The 25246-nt window shown below is 34.6% G+C and overlaps 4 protein-coding genes and 1 long non-coding RNA gene across 5 annotated transcripts; 2 read left to right on the top strand and 3 right to left on the bottom strand.

Annotated features, from left to right (window-relative positions):
- Positions 1-9295: 9295 nt before the first annotated feature.
- On the bottom strand, positions 9296-11679 carry LOC103486321 (transcription factor DIVARICATA-like). The gene is made up of 2 exons (XM_008444241.3): positions 10608-11679; positions 9296-9824 (listed from the first exon to the last, which is right to left on the bottom strand). The coding sequence occupies exons 1-2, from the start codon at positions 11006-11008 to the stop codon at positions 9428-9430; spliced, it is 798 nt and encodes a 265-aa protein (XP_008442463.2). The 5' UTR covers positions 11009-11679; the 3' UTR covers positions 9296-9427.
- An 867-nt stretch (positions 11680-12546) lies between these two features.
- On the bottom strand, positions 12547-15124 carry LOC103486322 (laccase-4-like). The gene is made up of 6 exons (XM_008444242.3): positions 14979-15124; positions 14570-14721; positions 14242-14486; positions 14015-14143; positions 12994-13920; positions 12547-12908 (listed from the first exon to the last, which is right to left on the bottom strand). The coding sequence occupies exons 1-6, from the start codon at positions 15072-15074 to the stop codon at positions 12778-12780; spliced, it is 1680 nt and encodes a 559-aa protein (XP_008442464.3). The 5' UTR covers positions 15075-15124; the 3' UTR covers positions 12547-12777.
- Positions 14369-15478, top strand: LOC127149112 (uncharacterized). Its single transcript, XR_007820462.1, has 2 exons — positions 14369-14515; positions 15005-15478. It is a non-coding gene; the product is annotated as an uncharacterized LOC127149112 (long non-coding RNA).
- Positions 15479-17926: 2448 nt separating this feature from the next.
- LOC103486323 (protein NRT1/ PTR FAMILY 8.1) lies at positions 17927-20969 on the top strand. Its single transcript, XM_008444243.3, has 5 exons — positions 17927-18109; positions 18547-18690; positions 18772-18989; positions 19078-19631; positions 19820-20969. The coding sequence occupies exons 2-5, from the start codon at positions 18585-18587 to the stop codon at positions 20649-20651; spliced, it is 1710 nt and encodes a 569-aa protein (XP_008442465.3). The 5' UTR covers positions 17927-18109; positions 18547-18584; the 3' UTR covers positions 20652-20969.
- A 900-nt stretch (positions 20970-21869) lies between these two features.
- On the bottom strand, positions 21870-24218 carry LOC103486324 (protein OCTOPUS). The gene has a single exon (XM_008444245.3). It carries the CDS (start codon positions 23984-23986, stop codon positions 22088-22090), a length of 1899 nt encoding a protein of 632 aa, XP_008442467.2. The 5' UTR covers positions 23987-24218; the 3' UTR covers positions 21870-22087.
- Between the last annotated feature and the right edge of the window lie 1028 nt (positions 24219-25246).

Below are 25246 nucleotides of genomic sequence, written 5' to 3'. Positions count from 1 at the left end.
GTAATATTTAGTGCATAAAGTGAAGTGGTTGGATTTGCATTAAAATGGTTTGTTTTTTTACAAAGACATCACATATATTTTGGGTCCAATCTTGTTACCTTCACTATATACATTGAACAACCAATTAGACAAGGAAATATCATGTTCATATCTATCACACACACACTCACACACACATATATATCTTTTCTATTTTTCACTTTCCTTTTTCCTTTTTGATTAAAAAAGAAATCATTGCCCTTTTCTTGTGTATGTTTCTTCATGACCTTTAAATAGTACTCTTTTGATATTTCTTACTTTCTATTTTTACATGTGCTTTCATTATCCTTCGCTATTTAACGATGTTTATTGTATACTTTTAACGTAACATTTTATCCTATAAAAAGGTAGGTAAGTATTATAGAGTTCATACAATTTTGTAAAGCAAATCAAATTGCTTCCCTTTTAGAATTTTGCCTTTGTAATAATTGATTCTTGTAATAATTAACAACTTTTTTTCATTGGTTTCCATTCTTTCGATTTCATGTATTCCATTTTTTTTATGAATAAATGTGGCTTTTCAAATATTAACCAACTTGAAGAAAGAAATTGGTCTATAGATGAACATTTTTTCTTATTTACATTTTCTTCATCCATAAAAGATGTTTCTCCCATCTAAAAAGTTTATTGAAGCCAAGTTTGATCTACTTTCTTTAGGATCTAGTGTTTCTAAAATAAGGTAATCCAATTTTACCCTAAAGACGATTACTACTCTTGAAAACTTAGGTACTAAACTGCAACTAAAACTGTGACAAGAAGATGAGGGGGATTATTTGTTAAGCTCAGATTGGATATTGGTTTTGTGTGAGATATTTGTTTATATAATGATTAGGGGACCATCTTGTTCCTGCTAGCTAGCTATACCAAAGATCCTTGATGTGTCCATGGATCTAGACATCGGAGCTTGTTATTTTCTAGAGTAAAAATAAATATTGCAATGGAAAATTGAAGACAAATTCATTTCCTTTGCATTCAAAGAAAAATACAGTATTTAAAGTCTTAAAAATAACTACCCACTAACATCATGACCCTAAACTTTCTCCACTAACATCATGACCCTAAACTTTCTCCACTAATCAACATGACCCTAGACTTTCTCCATGATTACAAATCATGAATGACTAATTCCTAAGAAATAGGAACAAACTTGGACTAAATTAACTTAACAAAGATAAACACACATGAGCATGTTTCAATCCTAAAGCACTTTCTTAACACTCCTCCTTGCTTTAGGAGTTGCAAACACCAAGTTTTGACCTTAGAAACTCGAACTTGCAAGTAGGCAACGGTTTAGTTAATATGTCTGCAACTTGATCTTCTGTTTTGCAGTAGACAAGAATCACCTCTCCACTTTTCTGCACTTCCCTTAAAAAAAATAACTTGATGTTAAAATGTTTAGTCTTCTTATAAAACACAGGATTATGAGAAATAGCAATAGCCGCTTTGTTATCAACAAGAATCTCCGTGCTTTTCTTCTGCTCCAGATCAAGGTCAAGTAAAATTTTCCTCAGCCATAAAGCTTGATTGGCAGTAGCTGTTGCAGCAATAAATTCTGCTTCAGCAGTGGATTGGGCTACAATCTCTTGCTTTTTCGAGCTCCAAGAGAAAACACCAGAGCTAAGAGTAAAACAGTAACCTAAAGTGCTTCTCATATCATCAATGGAACCTCCCCAATCACTATCAGAAAAACCAATCAGTTTGAACTCCTTGCCCCTAGTGAACTTAACACCAAAATCACTTGTGCCTTTGACATATCGTATCACTCTTTTTGCTGCCTTAAGATGTAATTCACTTGCACAATGCATGAAACGAGACAAAATACTCACAGCATTCAAAATATCAGGTCTTGTTGCTGTGAGATACATCAAGCAACCAATTAAACTCCTAAAATATCCTTCATCAACTTTGTCAGCACCATCTTCTTTGCACAACTTCTCTTTTTGATTCATTGGAGTGCTTACAGCCTTACACTCATCCATCTTAAACTTCTTTAGTATTTCCTTTGCATATTTTTTCTGGCAAATGAAAACTTCACCTTGCCCTTGCTTGATCTCTATGCCAAGGAAGTAGGACATGAGCCCGAGATCTGTCATTTCAAACATCTTCATCATCTCCCATTTGAAATTTTGAATATGATCTGCATTGTTTCCTGTAACCAGTAGGTCATCAACATACAGTGAAACAATAAGAATGTTAGTACCATTGTGCTTAACATATAAGGTTGATTCTGATAGACTTTTCAAAAATCCCAAGCTCAGTAAATGTTCATCAATTTTGCTATACCAAGCTCTTGGAGCTTGTTTTAAACCATAAAGAGCCTTCTTGAGAAGATAGACTTTATTTCTTTCACCTTGCTTCTCACATCCTTCGGGCTGCTCAACATAAATTTCTTCTTGTAAGACACCATTCAAAAAAGCTGATTTGACATCCAACTGATACAATTTCCACCCCTTTTGTGCAGCTATTGCAAATAGTAACCTGATTGTGTCCATTCTAGCAACAGGAGCAAAAGTATCAGAGTAATCAACACCAAAGATTTGAGCATACCCTTTAACCACAAGCCTGGCTTTGTGCTTGTTAATCGAGCCATCAGCATTAAGCTTGGTTCTAAACACCCATTTAACTCCAATTACCTTCCTATCTTGAGGTCTGTCAACAAGGATCCAAGTTTTGTTCTTCTCTATCATTGACAACTCCTCCTCCATTGCAGCTATCCACCTTTGATCTTTCTTTGCTTCTGCATAATTTGCAGGTTCACACACAGCAACATTGCACCTTTCATAAATATCAGAAAGCAACCTTGTTCCTCTCACGGAAGCATCATCTACTATTTCATTCTGCCTGTCATCTTCCTCTTCAATGCTTGAATCAAAAAACTTGAATTTCATCTTTTCCAAGGTCTGACCTTTCTTCTCTGCATCATCAAAGTTCCACTCTTCATCTTCCTCGAAGTGAACATCCCTGCTCACGACAATCTTTCCAGTTTGTGGTTGGAAAATTTTATAGGCTTTGCTGATAGAACTATAGCCTATAAAGACACCCGGTGAAGCTCTCCTATCAAGTTTGTCACGCTTGCTCTGTGGAACATGAGTGAAACACAAACAACCAAATACTTTGAGAAATTTCAATGATGGTTTGTACCCATACCATGCCTCAAATGGTGTCTTTTCCTTCAATGCTTTTGTGGGAAGCCTATTTTGAAGAAATACAGCTGTATTTGCTGCCTCTGCCCAAAACTTCTTTGGCAAACTCTTTTCATGCAGCATGCATCTTGTCATCTCCATGATGTATCTATTTCTCCTCTCACTAACTCCATTTTGTTGAGGAGTGTAAGGAGCTGTAAGTTGATGTTTTATGCCTGAATCTTCACAAAACTTGTCAAATTCTGCCGAAACATACTCCTTCCCATTGTCAGACCTTACCATTTGAATTTTGCAACCACTTTCATTTTCAACTCTTGCCTTGAACTTCCAAAAGACATGAGCAACCTCTGATTTAAACTTCAAGAAAAAAAATCCAGCACATTCTGGTGAAGTCATCAATAAAAGCAATATAATAGAGACTACCTTTTAAAGAAGGTGTTCTCTGAGGACCTGCAACATCTGTGTGAATGAGCTGCAATTTTTGAGTGGCTCTCCAAGATGACTTGGGAAATGACTTCCTATTTTGCTTTCCAAAATGACACGCTTTGCAGCTTGAGATTTCTTCACTAAGCTTGGGAAAATCAAGTGCCAACTCCGTTAGTTGTAGCAGCCCTTGATGATGATAGTGACCGACTCTTTTGTGCCAAAGCTGTGTTTCATCTTCTTTGAGAGCAAAAACAGATTGCTTCTCCTCTAAAGGATTAAGTGAAAAACTTTTTCCTTTCATTTTTACTTTGAAAATATCTTGATTTGCTGCATCCTTAATCAAGCAATATTCATTTTCAAAAGTAACTTTAAAACCTTTTTCAATAAGTTGACCCACACTCAACAAATTTTGGTTAATGTCAGGTACAAAAAGAACATCTTGTATATGCTTTGTACCTTTACAACTGGCAATCGCAATAGTCCCCTTTCCTTTGACTGAGATGTAGTCTCCATTGCCAATTCTGACTTTGGTGATATTTGTTGGCTTCAGATCTTTAAACAACTCCTTGTCATGAGTCATATGGTTGGTACATCCACTGTCAATCAGCCAGCTTTCATTTGACTCACCACCCACGAAGCATGTTGCCACAAACAATTGATCCTCCTCCTCCTCCTCCTGATAAGCAATTTTGGCCTCTACACCTTGTTGTTGATTATTGTTCCTGCAAATTACAGCTTCATGCCCCATTTGGTTACATTTGGTGCACTTGGCGTTTGGTCTCCTCCAGCATTTAAAAGGAGGATGACCCTGTTTATTGCAATGTGAACAGGGAGGATAGGATCCCTTCTTGACTCCTGCTTTGTTGTAAGTTGAAGATTCTCTAGTAGAAATTTGATTCTTCTTGAAAAACTTCTTCTTCTTATTGTTCCTAACGTTCTCATGATGCTTCGCTGGCAAGGCTCCTTCAACAGCACCTTCTTGCCTCATGGCTCTTCTTTGTTCCTGCGCTTGCAAAGCATTGAGTATCTCTGCAAGAGTGATTTGAGTCAAATCTTTGGTATTTTCTAAGGCAGAAATAGATGCCTCAAATTTTTCAGGCACTGATACAAGAATTTTTTCTACAATTCTTGAGTCCTTGAACACAGAACCAAGTAATCTGATTTGGTTTGCAATGTCCAATAACCTAACAGAATACTCTTTAATTGATTCTGTTTCCTTCATCTTCTGCAACTCGAATTCTCGAATCAAGTTTAGCACACGCATTCCTTTGATTCTTTCATCTCCCTCATATTCTGACTTGAGATAATTCCATATCTCATATGCTGATCTCAGAGTCATAATTCTAGTGAAGATAGTAGATGAGACTGCAGCAAACAGACATGCCTTTGCCTTGGATTTCTTTGTCTTCTTCTCCTTTTGCGCTTTGATTTGTGCCATGGTAGGATTGTCTGGAAGAGCAGGAATTTCATAATCCTCTTCCACTGCTTCCCAAATATCCAAAGCTTCCATATAAGCTTCCATACGAACTGCCCAAACTTGGTAGTTGTCTCCATCAAATATCAATGGAGAAATTGAAGTGAAACTAGAACTTGTTATGGCGTCCATGACACAACAACTCACACTCACAGATCCCTTAAGAAGAGAGCTCTGATACCAATTGTTATTTTCTAGAGTAAAAATAAATATTGCAATGGAAAATTGAAGACAAATTCATTTCCTTTGCATTCAAAGAAAAATACAGTATTTAAAGTCTTAAAAATAACTACCCACTAACATCATGACCCTAAACTTTCTCCACTAACATCATGACCCTAAACTTTCTCCACTAATCAACATGACCCTAGACTTTCTCCATGATTACAAATCATGAATGACTAATTCCTAAGAAATAGGAACAAACTTGGACTAAATTAACTTAACAAAGATAAACACACATGAGCATGTTTCAATCCTAAAGCACTTTCTTAACAGAGCTACGTATATGGAAAATACAAGTACTAAAACAGACTTAAAGTATAAGAAAGGAAGAAGCATAAACATTATGAGAGTGTAAAGAACGGATTAAAATAAACTAAAAGTAAGAGATATTGGGTGTGTAGTGAGACTAAAGGTTTATATAATAATATTAAGTTGGAATATTCCCACAGCTATTTCTCTCTTGGAATGAGGCATTATTGAGAGATCAGGGGAGGAATATTATTATTGAACTGGCAAAAGAAAGAAAAAAAAAAGAAAAAAAAAAAGGTGACAACTTGAAGCAGCTAAGAGCTAGCTAAGAGAAACCCATTTATTTTGATGAATATAACTCTCAAAAGGAAGAAATGGCTTAGCCATGGAGGAAGTGAAGAAGAAGAAGTATCAGAAACAACCCGACAATAAGAGATGGGGATAAGGAGAAAAAACCACAAAAACTAAAGAGAAAAAAGAGAAAACAGGAAAAGTTTGTGGGTATATTTTTTCAATTAAGATTTCGTTTTAGTTACGACAAAAGGAAAGGTTTTTGTCCTTTTCATCTCTACCATTTATAGTATGGCTTTCGGATAAGGGTTTTTGTTGAATTAAAGCTCAAAAGCTAAGTTAATTATTTAACCTTCAAAAACAGACATTATAAATGAAATTTCAAACCTTCAAATTACTCTTAAGCATATTGTTTGTATGACGTTAAGCCTCATAAATATATCTTAAATAGTTTACGTATATCTTAGAAAAATTTAGAAAAATCCTATTGTTTTTTTATCCCCGTGAATTTCACGTTTATAAATTGGAGTTATATAGTAAAGAAGGTAAAAAGAAAGTTAGTGAGTCATGAGTGAATGTGTAAATTGATCAAAGAATACTGAAAAAATTCATTTTCGTACTTCTCCAATAAAGTTTTCCTTCTTTCAAATGATTGTCTTTCTTTCTTTTTTTCCTTTTACCAATTTCTTCAACATATATCCTCATTCTCCATAAACAACACACATAAATTAAGCCTAATATTTAAGTATACGTTTTGGAGAGTGGAGAGATCACCATAGAAAGACCAAAAACCTATTTTAGCCACCTTGATCAAGTTGAGATGACCTAACCCTAGGTGCCTCAAGCACGCTTGATCTATTACTTCCAGAGGAAAAAAAAAATAAAAAAAAGCTTTAAGTCAACACAGTGGAATAAATAAATCATGATAACATAACACTTTGTTAAATTGAACATCAAATCCTAAATTTATTGACCTAAGTATTAGAGTTGGTATGACAAGTACTAGACGCTTTGTAAGTTTATGTTGACACGATCGAAGAAGTATGTGTGCCACTGCAAGTTGCGTGTTTTGATTTACATATGGATGTGTGTGTTTTGATTAAAGGGGAGAGGGTAAATAAAATGATATTGTAGAAGAAAAAAGAAAAGGGTAAGTGGGGGGGAAATGGATATAATGATTGTGTTTGGGCAGGTTGTGTGAGTGTGTATTGTGCAGATAGTGATATCTCAATGGACATCAACTAAAGCAACAAACTTTCTTTATTTCCCCGTACAATGCATGTGGGATTTTACAAAACCCAACCACGACACAAAAATCTCTTTCTTTTCTCTTTCTCATCTTTAAATTCTATTTTACGCCAACATCACTACCGGTATCGAATCTACGATTTTATGGCAGAGACACGATTTTGTGTAAGATTTAATGCTTACTCCACTGTTAGAAAAATGGACTATTGTGATTTTAAGTATTTGACGGTTCTTTGGAAAAGAAATCAAGAAATTTTGTGATTTTACGTCAATAATTTTTATAAAAAACACGGAGGAGTTAGGACAATTTTCGACTTTCTTGATTTTTTTAAAATGTCAAGTGATTTGTATTTTTCTTAAGTAATATCTTTTTTATGAATAAACGGAGGTGAGACGAATTTTCAGAAAGTTTTCACTATGGAACCTTTTTTAATGTTTAAAAAACGTCAAATAATATCTATTAAATTCTTGATGTTTTTAAAACTTTAAGAATTTTTATGATTTTGTTTTTTGAAAAAGCGAAGGTGACTAGATTTTTGAAAAAATTTCGCATTGTCACCTTTGTTGACGTTTTTAAAATATCGAGTGATATTTACATATACTTTAACATTTGAAAAAAAGTTAAGAATACTAGAAAAAAGTAAATGTTTTTTATTACTAAAAATATGAATTTTTTAATATTAAATTTTCAAAAAAAATTAAAAGGAAAAATAAAAGAGAAAACTCATATACTTTTTACAAATTTGTTTTTATATTCGGTACCATCATAAATAGAATTGACAAAAGTTAGATGATTGATTAGTTATAAAAAAAAAAAAGATATTTAATCCGAATTAAACTTCAAATTAAATTAAAATTTTGAAGACTTATTTATTAAAATTTACTTGAAATTTTATGATTGAAATAAAATTGAAAGTTTACGAGCACTTTGTAAAGTTTAAGAAATAAATCATTTAACTAAAAATATATTATTACACCCAACAAAAACGAAAGTATAGTTTTCTAAGGAAGGTATCAAAATTCTTTTATCAAACCTCACTTTGATGTTTTATTCATTTATTTGCAAATATAGTAAGTTTTTTTATATATAAAAAGAAAAAGAACCTCACAGTAGAAAAATACAAAACAATATAACAAAAAAGAAAGTAAGAAACAAGTAAACAAATTTCAAAATAGAGAGAAACTCAAATAAAAATAATTTCGACACCAAACTAAAAAGAGCAACCATTTAGCTGCACATGTGTTTGCTTTGATTTGATATTCTTCGAGTTGGTATCACCAATAATCAATTATGGCTATGCCTTCATACTCACTTCATTTTGTGCATACCATACTAACACATTCTACACCAAGCCCAAGCCCAGACCCAGACCCAGACCCAGGCCCAGGCCCATACGCAAACCTCACCATCTAAAATAGTCAGCCCAAACCTCATAATCATAATTATAGTGGAACTGAGAGATTTGTTCAAATTTAACAATATAAACTATTACTCTATGGTTTTGAAACAAATATAACATTTAGTTGTTGTATAATATTAATTAGCAATTAAAAGATCTATAATTTCGAATTTCCCTATTCTATATTTATAATTTTGATGCTCTATAGATAATAAAGATGATCATTTTTTCTTCCTTTTCGTACCATCTTGAGTAGGTTGAAAACTAAAAGAAAAAAAAAAAAAAAAAAAGAAATCCAACATTGAATTTCAATCTTTTAATTGTAAAAATAATTATTTCTCCAAGTGTTTGATACTTTTAACTTTCATTTTTTTTTTGTCCAAATTAGTCCAAAAATACTTTTTTTTTTCTATTTGTGAAATCCCCATTAGTCTTTTTAATTAAAAATGATTTCAAAAGGGAGAATCTAAAAAAGTCCATAATATAAAAGCCTTTCTAAAAGTAATATATAAAATGTGATCTTAAGTAACAAAAGAAAAATGAAGAAAAGAAGTACAGATTTAAAAATGTCATCAAAAGCCACATAGATACACATAGATCTCTCATTTCCAATGGAATAATAACAAAATTAAAAAAAAAATAACAATAATAATAATATTTACAATAATCTTTTTCCCCTCTTTCAAAGGTTTTGTGGAGCACTTAATTTCTTTAGAGAATTGGAATGTTTTAGGCCTTGCCAGTTGCCACCTTGAGATTTCCACTAAAAGAAAAAAGAAGAAGAAGAAGAAATAAAGTAATTTTACACAACTAAATACTTCTTTATATTCAACAAAAAAAAAAAAAAGAGGTTCAATTAATTCATTAATCCACACATTCACATTCCAACTTCACACTCATTTATTTACCAAATTCTAACCATATAGTAAAGCTCACTGATATTGTTGCTCCCTTTGCACTTGAAAAGCATTGGGGCTGTAAGGACTAACATTTTGGCAGCCATGAAAGTTATTGCTTCTAAGAAATATTTGGTCTTGCAGTAGTTTGGGTCGAAGTGAAGAGATCCCACAAAGCGGAGCCATTGTAACTTCGACGTAAGAAGGTGGGGAGATTTTATCATGGTTGGGTTGAATTGGGTTATCGAAAAGATGGGTAGTGGTGATATCGTGGATGCTTGATCTTCTTTTGTCTTTTCCTCCTGTGAGTTGTCTAATGAAGTATTTTTGAGCGTGACTAGCCACTTGTGTTGGAGTCCTTGTCATGACAAAGCTACGAGAGATGTTTCGCCAATCCCCTTTACCATACTTCTTCAACCCCATCAAGAATTGTCTGGCATTCAACAAAAACAAATATCATAAATTCTACAAAATCTTTAATCTCTATTCTCAAATTTGGTTTCGGTAGTGATTTGTAGTTCTAGAAGTCTCACTTTCCACTTAATTATATGCATATATACACACACATTAAACATCAAACTAAATTCAAATCCATCCGACATGTAGTTTGAAAAAAACATTTCTTTTCCTTTAATCAATCCGTACATTTATATATAAATTTCATGCAAGTCAACACAACTAATTTCTGAGAATGAATGGACAGAATTAGAGTTTAAAATTTTTGAAGTAAAACTAATATTTAAATGCAAAAAAAATATAAATATAAGAAACTTCATTAGGTAAAAAGCTCATATAAAACTTTTGTTTATTGCTTTTCAGTTCACCTTTTCCCACACAACAATCCAAAAGTTGCTTAAAAGAAAACTACTTTTCTAGATATAGATATAGCATTTATTTATTTAGCATTTTTGTTTTCATGATGCATATCAACATTGATAAACCCAAATCAAACTAATTTTTCATTTTAATTTGTTTTGTCGGTGTTAATTAATTCAACTAAAAAGTCAAATAAATAACTACGACAATCGTGATTTATATATTGCATTTTCAAAATTAAAGTAAATCCAAATTGGATTTGATTATAATTTTAAATCTAAAACAAAATTAGAAGCGAAAGGAAAATTGAAGTAATTTCCACATTTTAATTTGATTAGCCAAAAATTAGAGCAAATTTTCTCACAAAGTAATAAACCAATAGATCACTTTTGTTTCAAACCTGTGTTCTTCCTCAGTCCAAGGCACTCCCTTTTTCCTTTCCTGATCGGAAGCCCGAACGGAACCGCCTCTCTTCCCGGCGCCGATATACATCGGCGCAAACTCGCCGCCATCATTCGACCACTCCAACACAAAAGAATTCCCAACGCCATACCCCGGAACCGGAACAAGCCCTGCTTCAATATCACTCACGTCCTCCACTAACTCTCTGTACTGTTTCACCACATCGCCTACGGTTTTTCCGGGAATCATGGCGGCGACTTTCACCCACCGGTCCGGCGTATCTCTATCAAACAAAGCCAAAGCATTTTCGAACCGCTTGTTTTCCTCCGGCGTCCATTTGGAGCAGCCGGAATTTCGTAGGTAGGTTGCCGGAGACAGAATCCCAATTCCTCGTTTCATCAGCCCAATTTCAAAAACAATTAAAAAATAAAACACATAGAAGTTGAAGAAAATCGGAAACCCAGTTGAGGAAATGCAGTGAATTTGAAGAATTCAACACAAACTAGGTCGAAAACTACACAGATCGCAAGAATAGAAACAGGAAGAAAAACAGAGACAAATTGCAGAGAAGTCAAAATTAACCAAAGAACTGGATTGATCCTTACATATAACAATATGGGAATTTCTCAGAAAGATATTAAACAAGAAAAATTCTGGAAATCGAAGATTTTTCAATATAAAAAGGAAAAGGAAAAGAAAAGAAAATTGGTTATTGTTTTTGTGGAGGAAGAGAAGAGGAATAACAGTGATTGGTATGGCCGGTGGGATCAAGATCTATGGGACAAGAACAAGGCATATAATGAAAAGAGATAGAGAAATAGAGAATAAAGGCTGTCGAATTGTGATTGGTGGATTTGGTATTTGTAGGGACATTTGAGGTTAAAAGCAAGAACTAGAGAAGAACAGAGATTGCAGGAGAGTTTAGAAGAAGACCGATCTTTGATTGGCTTAAAATGTTCATTACAATACTTTTTCTAATTTATATAATTAATTCAACTTTATTGCTGAAAAATCTATAATTAAATGAAATAAAATCACTTTGAGAGATGGGAAAGAAAACAGTGTTTCTAATTACCAACTCAAAGTACTAATGAATTAGAAATTTGATACAAATTTCAAATATATGTCTATATGACACAAATTGGGGATTATTTCAAGGTCTCTATCATTAGAAGAAATAAATAATGAGACCAACAAGTACAACTGCTTGTGATTGTACCATTTTTTTTAAAATTCATTGATTAATTAATTATTTTATACCTTTATTTATTTATATATATTTCATTGCCAATTTTTTTCTTGACTTTTCCGAATTTTTGACACGTGTCCATGGCTTTGGTTGTACGGACCAATCAGATAATTTTTTTTTATTGGTGTTTGAATTGAATACATGAGATTAAACAAATAATCATCTCACCTATTCTCTCAACTGTCAAACCAAATTTGTGGTTTCAATCAAATAAATTATAGTTCGATATTTTGATTCATTTTATCATATTTAAAAATATTTTTGAAATTATTTAGTTCAACCAACGTTTTAAAAGAAAGTACTACGAGAGATAATTCTCAACAGGATTATTGGAAAATTTAATGCAAAGATTTGAATGATGGAAAATGAATTAGGGGGCAATAATGGGAGGTGGAAGTCATCCTAGACCCCACTCTAAGAACACCTCTACCTATAATTTTAGAAGTTTTAATTTTATTCTTATGGGCATGGAAAACATATATGTGATTACTACCTTACATTAACATCAAAGGCAAATTCATATTATAGAGCTTTAATTAAAACATTTCTAAATGAAGTTATATGAATATAGTTCATATTTTGGAGGGAGACAGTGGTAAAAAGAATAGTAATTGAATGTGTGTAACCTCAATTACTTTATTAGTATCTTTCAACGATGAAAAAAAAATCCCCCTAAAGAATGTTATTATGAATAAAATAGGATGATTAATAATATAATTGGATTACATTTCTCAAGAAGAACAAATGCAAAGAAACACTACAAAAAAAAATTTCCATACAATCTTAATATGGATTTATTTCGTATATATGATAATGTATATAATAAAGTATAAAAATTCTCAATTTTTACATAATTGTGTGTATAAAAACAAAATTTCAATTTGTTTACTTTTATTATTGGTCGTTGTGTCCGGTGGATTTAACATTTTGGGAGGTCCCTCGGCGGCGGCAGAAGCGATTGGTTGGGGCCTTTGCCGTTTTCCACCAAGAACGCCATCTTCAATCCCCAAGTCGTATGAATTTCCAAATGGCAATGCATAAACCATACTCCTGAAAGGTGAAATCATAATTTCATTTTAATGGTTTAAGAAGATCTTGATCAAATAATCTCAAGAGGAATTCAATCTCTTTTTACCTGGATTGTCTGCACGGAATCTTATCGCTGTCCATCCACCGGACGGAACTCCAATTGTGTTCCTCTCTACTGGATCCACGAGATTGAATTTCTTAGGGTCGGTTTTAGGGTTGAAATTGCCGATCCCTCGTCCGACTTCGAAGAAATTGAATCCATGGAGATGGATGGGGTGATTTTCTGGGGCTATGATTCCTGTATCTTGTAGAACTAGTTCCACTGTAGAGTTGTATTGTAATTTGTAGAGCTTAGTTGCAGTTGTAGTTTGCAAATTTTTAGGCCCAGGTCCTGAATAGTTGAATTTGTGGGGGGGGTTTCCTGGGAAATCTGTGGTGAAAACGCCTTTAGTTTTGAAGAAATGTGCTTGTAAGAGAGCGGTGGTGGGCATTACAAAAGTTACGTTGTTGATACTGGCTACTACTCTGCTTCCATTGGCGGCCTTGCAAGTGGGACATGGGTTAATTCCTAGCCCAACGGTGAAGAAGAGATGGTGATCGATTGTCAATGGAACATTGGCGGGGTACTTTTTGGAGTTCAAGCTTCTGAGGGAGTTTATGAAGGCGTTGGCAATTTGGGTTGCGTTTTGGGGAGGGGGGTTGGTGCTTGTTGTAAGGGATGTGGCCAATGTGCCGGTGTAGTGCACAGTGGCGGTCGCTGTCTTGTTATCGACTGCCACTGGAGCGTCCATGAAAGGAGAGACGGCCACCATGTATTTTCCAGAGTTTTGGTTGGCGGTTAAGAGGACGTTGGTGGTTTGGCCAGGAGCAATTATAACTGTGTCTGTTTTGAATGGTTTAACATATGTGGCGTCGACTTCTACAACTGTTAACTTGTGGCCTGCGACTTTGAAAAACAGTTCTTCATTCAGTGCAGCGTTGATTATGCGTAGTAAATAGGTTTTCCCTCTTTGAACAGGCAATGTGAAGCCCCCTAATTTCCAAAAAAGAAGAAAATTATACGACCAATTAGAACAGTATAAAGTTTGTATTGCTTCCCAAAAGGTTAGATTTTTTAGTTTAATTACTTTGTGAAGGGCAATTTGATATGGATCCGGGAAGGCCGTTGATGGTGTGAGCATCAGAGACATTTGGTGCTAATCCTGACTTAAGTGCTTCGTTGATCACAGCTTCAGTGTCTGATTTCCACCACTCGGCTGTACAATTCAAATCACCATTTATTTACAAAGCAAGTTAAAATCATCACCACTTTGTAGACGGGAAAGGATAATTAGTGAACTTTTGAGGCTCATACCAAGCACGAGGACAGTTTCTTTGTTGGGTGTAGGAAATGGATAAGGCACACCGAGCTTCGGCAAGATGACGAGACCACCATGGACAGTGGCTCTCAGCCAAAGAATGTGAGCATGCCAGAAGAGTGTACCTCTTTGGCCGGTGATGGTGAAGTTGTACACATAGCTTTGCCCCGGCTGGATAGGACATTGTGTAATGTATGCCGGACCATCAGCCCAGCCTGTTCGGAGTTGCCTGATTCCATGCCTACCACCACATCGTGCACTCATTAGATTGTAAGTTTTGAAACACTTTAAAGTTACAAAGAATTTGATTATGTGGTTATTTACCAGTGAATGGAAAGGTTATATTTGACATGGTTGACAACTTTGATCAGCACATTGTCGCCCTCCCTAGCGTAAAGGGTTGGTCCAGGGAACTGTCCATTGACGGTAACAATGGGCTTGCTTGAGCAAAGTCTGGTTGCTTTTCTCAACACCACCTGCCAACGGATATAGATCAATATCACTCAATAAAATCAAACCAAACCGACAATGGATTCGGTGGTCCAAGCCATAAAAGTAATAGGCCACAGAAAAGCTCTCTTTCTAAAGAAAAGGAAAGCTAGCTACGGGACACCAAAAGAAACCTATTATTGGAAATCCTTTGTTTTTTTTTTTCTTTTCCTTTTAACATCTGTTTAATAAAGAAACATATACAACTAACATTTTTGCTGAGAAAGTTAAAAGAGAAACTCACATTGAATTTGTAATGGCGAACTGTAGACTCTGCCAAACCAGGAAGAAGGCAGCAAAATGCCAACAAGACAAAAGCTCGAACACCCGAAGACCCCATTGGTATCTTTTCTTTCCTTTTCTGGGGTTTCTGAGTTATTTTGATGTGTGAGAAATGAAGAAGATGGGTGAGAATTGATGGCCATGCAACTCATCCTTATAAAGAGAAACACCAAATGGGTTAAATGGCTGATTAAGCTCTCTGTGTTGTTGCTATGTCGTTTTTTCTTAGTTAGGTGATGAGTTAAACAAGTCTTCGTACCAAAGGATTTTCAGATGAAACCAGAATCAGATCCGCCATTTTCTTTTATATATCTTACATTTTAAGTTTATGTTTTTCATTTTTTAAAATTCTTTTTTTTTTTTTTTTCCTCAACTCTTCTGTGTTGTGTATGTATGTCTATGAGAAGCAATTATGGACACCTTTTAATACTCCATATAATCAAAAGCTTCACCTTTAGCGTCTTCCTTGTTATCATTCATTTTCCCTCTTTTTCCCTCAGTTGTTATGGAAGGTTCACTTCTAATATTATAGCTTGTTATTCTTTACTCGTTAATGGAAAAGCTTCATTTTTTTAACCATCGTCTAATTATGATTACATTTTCTCTCAGTTATTATGTTGGTATATATATATGTGCATGCATGCATGTATTTTGTAAGATTACAAATTTAGAAGTTAGTCAATTTGGTTCTTGATTTCTAAAAATAAAAAACGTAGTTCGATCCACAGGCTTAGGAAAATTTTAAAATTTACGAATCTACTAGACACAAAATTGGAAGTTCTAGGATTTTGCTTAAATGTGAATTCAAATTTATAACTAATAAGTCAATTAATTTAAGAAAAGTTTGAGTGTGTTAACGGCCTATTCAACGTAAAAATTAAAATTTTAAAGATCTATCGGATAGTATGGTAGAACAAGTTATATAAGTTATAATGTTTGATATCTCTATCAAAAAACTATTAAATTCAAAATTAAACATTTTGACTTTCCTTTCAATTTCAGAAGGTTTTAGAAATGAGAGATAAAATGTATAAAACTAAGATGAATCGGTTGGGGAAGTGAATAATGGGATATGGTTCCAGTGGGCAAATAGGTAAGAAATGGCTTTCAAGCATAGAAAGCACTTCTGTTTTCAAATTAATTTATTATATATATATATATATATATATAAATAATAATAATTGGATCATTCAATTCTTTATATGTTGGGTTTTAAATCAGTTATTTACCAGAAGTGGTTTGGAAATTGTTCATAAATCATAATCACTCACTCACTCCCTTATCTCATTCTCCAACTAAACTTCAAATTTGGTTTCTTTATTTGTTAAAACATTCCCTATATTTTTGAGATATTAAATCTAAGTAATCAATTACATTATTCTCTTGATATAGTTTATTCTTTATTATTAATACTAACCTGAATACTGATTATAATCCTTTAGGCTATATTAATTAAGTAGTAGAATATGTAGATTGGTTATTTAAAGTTGAGAGAAAATAATTTGTTTAATGTTTTAGAAAAAGGGATTTGAAATCGATAGCTTAGAATTTGGGCTGAGTTAATGGAAGAGTTTTGAGCCTAACAATGATTATGACTTCTTTCCATCTTATTATTTGCTTCCAAATATGATCTTCCCCTTTCAATCAGTCCACCCCCCCAACAAAAATCTCACTTTTCTAACCATTCCTTTTACTCAACCATAAATCATATATATTGCTATTGTTGCAAACATCATAGGTGATGTTTGACCCATAAGTTATTCGGAACTTCTAACTTTATAGGAACAAAACTTGTTGCGGGCCATATACCGAGGAAAAAATTGTGTTCTATGCGACCTTCAAGCCCATGCTAACATAAGAGAAAAAAAGGAGTCCTTGAACAATGAGTCAGTAAATTAACTTTTACATATCTATTAGGGTAGAAGAATGGCAACCAAAAGAGTCGTATAAATTGTCGAACTCTAATACCTATAGAGTTAAGCGACGTTATAAAATGGAGTGCTACCACTCCAAAATATCAAAATACCAAACATATAAAATTTGCAAATGACTTCAATTAGCTAAAGGCTCCATCGTTATCGTATTCAAGTTAAATTATAATTTAAATATTAAAAGGTATTTGAGACAAAATCAAAATGATTGAATAACTAAGAGTGATTATCTAAATCAGGTTTGTTTCTTATAATTATGATTTTCTCAACCAAAAAGAAAATATTGAAATTAAAAAGAAGAAGAAGAAGAAGTTAAGGTGTTATCCAATATTGGGAATTCTTGTGAAATTGAAATTTGTATATAAAAAGTGTAACTTTTCAGTTATGAATGTGTGGAGGATAGAGATCCGTTTTGGATTTTTATACATTCAGTTTTAGAAGAAACAAAAACACTTTTTTATATATAAAGAAAATATCACATCATTTTTCTAAATATGAATATAGTTTTCCAATTTTCAAATGTCTTTTATAATTTTGTGTTTAATTGAATTTTAGATTAGGCTTCTCATTTTTTGTTAAACAATTTTTATCACCTTTCTTAAATTCTAATGATAAAATATAATTAAATTTTTAATATTAAATATTATCATCTTTAAACTTCAAATTTCTTTTTTGACTTTTTGAAAAATATAAAATTTTAATATACTCTTACAATTTTTGAACTTTTTTGTTCCTATAATGTTTTTTTTAGAAATATTCATCAATGCTCACATTTTGACATCAATGTTTCTATAAAATGAAAATGTACATATTTTAATTTAAAAAAATTTTAGACTTAGGTATAAAAAAAGAAAATTAGATTTGATATAATAATAACTTTTCCTTTTCTATTCGGTTAAATAAAAATAAAATGGTTAGATAATTGTTATTTTATTAGGCAAAAAAAGGTTAAAACTTTTGTTCGCTTTTTCCCAATACAAAATGAATTGAAGAACGAAGAGTCAACCCACGTTTGATTTTATTGATTTTTTGTATGTTTATAAATGTTGATTGCTTGGGTGTGACGAGAAGGAAGCGGGCTGCTCTTCTGTCCTAGTTTTTCTCGCTCTTTCATCTTCTTCAATCCATTGCTCCGATCCCTCACTCCCTTTTTTTCTCCAAGGTTTTTGATTCTACACTTCAACCCTTCTTTTATTTTTCCATTCTTTGAAGTGGAGGTTTCTTTCTTTCTTTCACTCTACAACCAGATTCCTCGTTCTGGGTCTTCGAGAAAATTACTTTGTTTTGATTTTGATTGCTTTGTGTTTCAATTTCTTCATTGGGTATCACTCTGTTCAAGCGTTTAATAAGATTCCATATTCTCTCTTTTGTTTTTTATTTTTGTTATTTGATTGCGACACTCAAATCTAGGAGTGATTAAAAAATTTAAGTGTGTTGATTATAAAATTCATTGGAGGAAAAAGGGCAAGTTGATCCGTACCCTTCGATTATTTTAATCCAGTTGAAAACTTATATTATTATTATATGAAGAAGCAAATCATTTGTTTCTCTGAAATATTTGGTGACATGAAATTTCTGAGGTTTAGTTTGGATTAACAGGTCAAATTGGTTTTAACATATCAAGAAAGAGCCTTACAATGGCAGAAGATGATATATATACAAAAGATGGTACTGTTGATATTCATAAGAAGCCTGCTGTTAAGAAAAAAACTGGAAATTGGAAGGCCTGCCGTTTCATTCTTGGTATGTTTTTCCTTTGTTCTTAACATTCAAATTTTAATTACTATATGTTGAAATTTATAATGATGGTAATTGTAAATTTAGGGAATGAATGCTGTGAAAGATTGGCATATTATGGGATGAGTACCAATCTAGTGAACTATCTTCAAATACGTCTCAATATGGACAATGTAGCTGCTTCAAATACTGTCACTAGTTGGTCAGGAACTTGCTACCTTACGCCATTGATTGGAGCTTTCTTGGCTGATGCTTACTTGGGAAGATTTTGGACAATTGCCAGTTTCTCAATAATCTATGTCTTTGTAAGCTTTTCTTGCAAAAAAGAACAATTTTTTTTTTTTATTAGCGGCTGCCTTGTAATGATATTATGTTTTGATGTATGGTCTGCAGGGCATGACGTTGTTGACATTGGCTGCTTCAATCCCGGGATTAAAGCCATCGTGTGATAGTAGTGGTTGCCATCCAAGTGGAGGGCAAACCGCTGCCACTTTCATAGCGCTTTACTTGATTGCACTCGGAACCGGGGGAATCAAGCCCTGTGTTTCGTCTTTTGGGGCTGACCAATTCGATGAAAATGATGAAGCTGAAAGGAAGAAGAAGAGCTCCTTCTTCAATTGGTTTTACTTTTCAATCAACGTGGGTGCAATGATTGCCTCCTCAGTTTTGGTGTGGATACAAATGAATGTAGGCTGGGGGTGGGGATTTGGAGTTCCTGCAGTAGCTATGGCTATTGCCGTAGTGTTTTTCTTTTCCGGTAGCTCATTGTATCGTCTTCAAAAGCCTGCAGGAAGTCCTCTCACGAGAATTTTGCAAGTTATAGTTGCAGCCTGTCGGAAACACCGGGTACAAGTTCCAGAAGATAAGTCTCTTCTTCATGAGACCGCTGATGACATTGAGTCGAAAATCGAAGGAAGTCGCAAGCTTGAGCACACAAACAATTTTAAGTAAGTACATTCATCAATATAGTTACTGACATTTGAGTTTCAACTATATATTATCTTAAAATAAAACCTCCATTTATGATTCTACTATTTCGTGATCAATGCTTGGAAGAAGCTAATTAGCATCCTTGACTATTGTGGATAGGTTGTTATATTATCCTAATTGGTGTTGCATTACCTCTATCATTTAGGTTCCTAGACAAGGCTTGTGTAGAGACCGAAAATGATCGGATCAAGGGCTTACAGAATGAATGGAGACTCTGTACGGTAACTCAAGTTGAGGAGTTGAAGAGCATTGTCCGGTTGTTGCCTGTGTGGGCCTCCGGAATAGTATTTGCAGCAGTCTATAGCCAAATGAGCACCATGTTCGTTCTACAGGGCAATACATTGGACCAGCACATTGGCCCAAGTTTCAAAATCCCATCAGCCTCCCTTTCCATCTTCGATACCATCAGCGTGCTCTTCTGGGCTCCTGTATACGATCGATTCATAGTCCCAATCGCGAGGAAGTTCACCAACAATGAGCGTGGCTTCACGCAGCTACAACGAATGGGAATAGGACTCGCCATCTCTGTTTTCTCCATGGTTACAGCAGGTGCTTTGGAAGTTGTCAGGCTCAACTACGTTAGAGTGAACAACCTCTACGATGTTGAGAACATTCCCATGTCGATATTCTGGCAAGTTCCACAGTACTTTTTCATTGGTTGTGCAGAAGTTTTCACATTTATCGGACAGTTAGAGTTTTTCTATGACCAAGCACCCGATGCAATGAGAAGCATGATGGCTGCTCTGTCTCTCACAACTGTAGGATTGGGAAACTACTTAAGCACATTGCTTGTTACGATCGTGACGAAAGTGACGACGAGACACGGGAAGCTCGGGTGGATTCCTAGTAACTTAAACATGGGACATCTGGACTATTTCTTCTGGCTGTTGGCCATTCTCAGCGTGGTTAATTTCTTTGTCTATCTCTTAGTAGCTAAATGCTACAGTTACAAAAGGGTAACAGGTCATTTGCATTAAAAATCCATCCTTTATGCTGTTTAACATTCTCAATTCTTAGCTTTTAACTACATTTTAGTTGAATAATTCAAGTGGCTGTGTTAAGAAGTAGTAGAGCAAATAGATATTGGTCTAACTGTTGGTTGCTTTTATCTTTCTTCCTCCAAAAACTATTTTGTTGAATAGTCAAAAAGTGTGGATGGAAGAATAAAAGTTTGACAAACTTATTATCGTCGGGTGTTTCAAAGCTGATTTGACTTTGAAGGATTTGTTGTGTAATATGGCTTTGTTATTTGTTTGGCTTTTTGGGTAATGAGCCTCTGCTTTGTCTTCCACTTATTTTTCTGACTGTCTTTGCTTCACTTCCTTTGCTTGCATGAGGCTTGTTGGGATTGTTTCTTTTTCTTCTCTTTTCTTTTTCATTGGTTGCTTTTTTGACTTTGAGGGTAAATTATTGTTTGGTTTTTAAAAAAACAGTGTTAAGGAAAAGGATTAAAGTGTTAATTAAATGTGTGGTTTGATTAATGAATATGTTTGTTTTGGCTATTGTAATATTATTATTAGGTGAATAATCATTGCTAATCTTCAAAAAGAGAAATTTTGCACTATTTTTTCTTGAGAGAGATGATGGCTCATATCTCAACCTTAAATTGTTCCCACCTATTTAGCATATTAAGGATACCAACCACAAGAGTTTTTATTTCTTTATTTATTTATTTATTTATTATTATTATTATTCTTTTTTTTTTTTTTTTATGATTATGTTCCAAAATTGTCCCTAAAATCTATTCTCTTTTTTGGACTAATCAACTCCAAGTTCACACTTCCTTTTGACATATTTAAGAATTGATTTGTTTATTGGCTGATCTACTAATAATGTGTGAAAATGAGAGGTGGAACTTTTTTCTTTTTTTTTTTTTTTTTTTTTCCAATACATGTGTATTTGATTGAAATGGGCATGCTGTTTTTTATTTTTTGGAATTTTTCTTTCAAAACAAAGGTACTCTACCCTACAAATTAAATTCACAATTCTTGCAACAATGCTTTTGACTTCATTTATATCAAGATATTGATGTCACATCAGTGATATTGATAACAAGAAACAAAACCAAGAATCAATAGTTTCATCATTTTTCCTTTTCTCTTGGGCATTGCCTGTCTCATTCTAAAGTGTGATTTTGCTTAGCTTAGCCAAAACAACAATGAAATCAAATCACAGTTGCAATGAAAATGTTTGTGTAAATTAAGAAGCATTCCTCTTCATTTTTCGTTGATCCATTCTCCATTCTACTCAAATGGAAAATTAAATAAAATTATGAAACTGTTTCTTCATCCATTTCCAATAAACCCAGTAAAGAAAACACTTGAACAAAAAAGAAAAAAAATTAATATATAGCAACTTTGAACTAGAAAACATGTTCTTGAATTGAATCCTTCCCTCAGCCAATATCAGAGTCTTAATACAGTCGAAGAACACTTCTAGCAATCGACTGAGCTTGACTTGGTTTCACCTTCCCCGACCCGCCTCTCCGGCTGCCCCGCAATGGCGTCAAGTAGAATCGAAGAAGTCCATTGTCGACGTTTGTTGGAGAATGTCGAGCACTTCGATTCCTCTCCAACACTGGCTGTGGCTCCTCTTTCTTCCTCTTCCCATTACCATTAGATTCTGCATTGCTTTTCCTTGAACTACTAAAAGATCCACCCATCATACTTGCACTCCTCCAACTAACACTGCTGTTACTCCTAAACATTTTGGGATTGAATCCTCCTGCTTTGACATCCCCATTTCGATCTCCGCGCAGCTCTGGCCACGACTCCGAATACGACCGCTCCACGCCATTGGGTCTACTACTCTCTCTATCTTCCTCCTCATCTTTGTTTCCACCTCGCCGGTTAATCAATCCCCAGATTTTCCAACCCTTCCCCCACCCTTTGGACTTTTTCGACTCTTCTTTCCGATTTGCCGTCCCGACCACTGAGGCAGCATCCTCGAACGACCCGGAATAGTCATCTCGCAATGAATTGGAATTCGAATCTCTATCTGGGAGGCCTAGTTTTGGAACATGACAGACATCTGTGGTTGCAGGAGAAACTTTGGCGTTTGAAACAGAGGATTTCATGTCATCAATCTCAGCCACCACCGCCGCGGCAGTCTTTCTGATGGAGTTGGACCGGTCGAGGCTCTTCCGTCGACGAGAAGAAGAGTCTGAATAGTACTCCCGGGTCTGAGAAGACCCGCCGGGGATATTTTCTTCTTCATTGGTTGAATTTATGGAGTCTTCGACGGGAATTTGGGTATCGGAACGGAAAACATGGATAGGGGCATCTTCAACGACGGAAAGCATGGTGGGCATTCTTGGGAACGTTCTACTGATCAAATACCCGTCCCAGGATGCCCTAGGTTCGTCGAAGGAATAACGGGGATCGTCGAAGGACATTCGGCCAGCATCGAGAGAGAATCTCGGATCAATATCGCAAGAGCGTCGGCCAAATCCATAATCAGCAATTTCCGACTGGGTTTCTCTGAAATGACGTCCGATTGGCTTCTCCACCGGCAATGTCGTAGATCCACCGCCGTTTCTCTGCTTCTTCTCCTTCTGCTTATCCCTCCATTTCTGCAGCTTCTTACTGAAGACCGAAGCAGCCGACCAAAAGCTTCCTCTTCCGGATGGCTTCTTCGTGTGTGAATCGAGATCTATATGATCCTTCATGGTTTTGAACTCCTCTTGTAGGTGCACCGATTCTGACTCTAATTCAACCTGAATTTCTTCTTCAACAATCTCCTGAACACTGTTTTCAATCACAAAATCCCCCACATTGGGTTGTCCAGAAACCCTAATATCTCCGTCACCGTCGGGGATCGGTTCAACCCAGGACGAACAGGGATCCTCCAAATTCTTAGTCTCAACAACAATTTCAGGAGCAGCAGGAGCAAGAACCTTAGAAGAGGAAGAAGCGTCCTGCGAAATGAGAGAGCAGAGAGTGTTACGAAGGCGAACGTCACAAGATTTCCTCTGTGGTTCAAAAACCGTAGAGAAGGCTTCGTTCTTAGAAGCAGAGAATGATTTAGTCCGACGAAGCTCAGGAAAAAAGGAAGAGGGTCGATTAGGAGGGGGAGGTCTGAAAATAGCTTTAAGAGCAGAGGCAGCAGTGGAATGGGGTTTCCGGGAAGAAGAAGAAGAAGAAGAAGCAGCAGCAGCAGAGGAAGAATCAAGAAGAGAGAGACGCTCACAGAGACATAAAGGACAGAAAGCAGTGAAATGCTCTTGTGGGTGACGTGGGCAGGTGGCGGAAGGACGGTGAGGCAACGGCGGCAAGGGAGGAGGAAGTGGTTGTCCGTCGGTGGAGGGATTCATAACAGAGAAGAAGAAACTATGAGAGAATGAAGAAGAAGAAAAAGAAGAAGAAGAAGAAGAAGAAGAAGAAGGTCATGATAGAATATTGAGAAATTTAGGAGAGAAGAAAGTGAAAGAAAGAGAGAGGAAAAAGGGTTAGAAAAAGAGAAGCATAGCCATAGCCTCTCTTTCTTTCTTCTTTCTTTACCCTCTGCACATAAAAAATATTCAACATTGTAGTGTTTGGTTTCAACGGACACACAAAGACGAAGAGAGAGATTTTGCAGCTCCAATTGGGTTGGCCCCACAAAATGCTTTTTTTTATTTATTATTATTTCAATTTCGTAATACATTAAAAAGCTTTTTTTAAATCTTAACCTTATTTAATTATTAATTAAGATTTAATTTCTTTTTCTAGGGGGAGTCGCCTGTCAAATTACTATTCTACACCCTAAACCCTTTCCATTCAATCCTCTACACTTTTTTAATTTCCATTTATCATCCTTATATTTCACAACCAAAATTTATCTGAATTTTAGTTCTTCATTACTCAAACTCACATTGGTTGTAGTCAAACAAATTTGTGGTTATTTTCTTTCCAATTATGAAATTCTCAAACATTATATCTCTTTTTTAATACCCTTCTAAATTTAACCATATTATATTTAACCATTAATGTCTATACTACAAGTGTCGTGTTGTCTTTTCTTTTTTACGTTATGTAAAAATGATTATAAAATGTCAAAATAAACATAGATCAAATAAAATGTATTATAGTTGGAATTAGAAAAGAAGAAGAAAAAAAAAAGTGAATGTGGGGTTGTGATGTGTAAGTAATATAATTGTTGTAATCTCTCACTCTTTTCTCCCTCACATTTCGCTTTCTCTCTGAGTGCTTTGGTTCTTTTGTTTTTTTGCTTTTTCCTGTTTGAGTGATGTGTTATGTTGGGGTTTTCTTTTCTTTTTGTTTTTGTTTTTCCCATCTCTCTCTTTTCTTTGCCCAACCAAACTCACACATGTTACCTTCAAATTATATTTCTTTCCTTTTTTTTTTTTTTTAATCCATGTCTCCCTATATCTATTTTCAAATTTTATTAACTTTGTATTTAATAACTTATTAAATTTTAAGATAGGATTTCAAATAAGTCGATAATGATATTTTAAACAAATAGACAAAAAAAAAAAACTCGTGATTTTATTTCTACATTTTGGTGTCTAATCAAATAACTACAACTTTACATAAATTGGCATATAATTGCCCACTCTTTCCAATTGAAGTTA

Source organism: Cucumis melo, chromosome 4 (genome assembly GCF_025177605.1).
Source record: "Cucumis melo cultivar AY chromosome 4, USDA_Cmelo_AY_1.0, whole genome shotgun sequence".
NCBI lineage: Eukaryota > Viridiplantae > Streptophyta > Magnoliopsida > Cucurbitales > Cucurbitaceae > Cucumis > Cucumis melo.
This window is presented reverse-complemented; position numbering and strand designations above follow the sequence as displayed.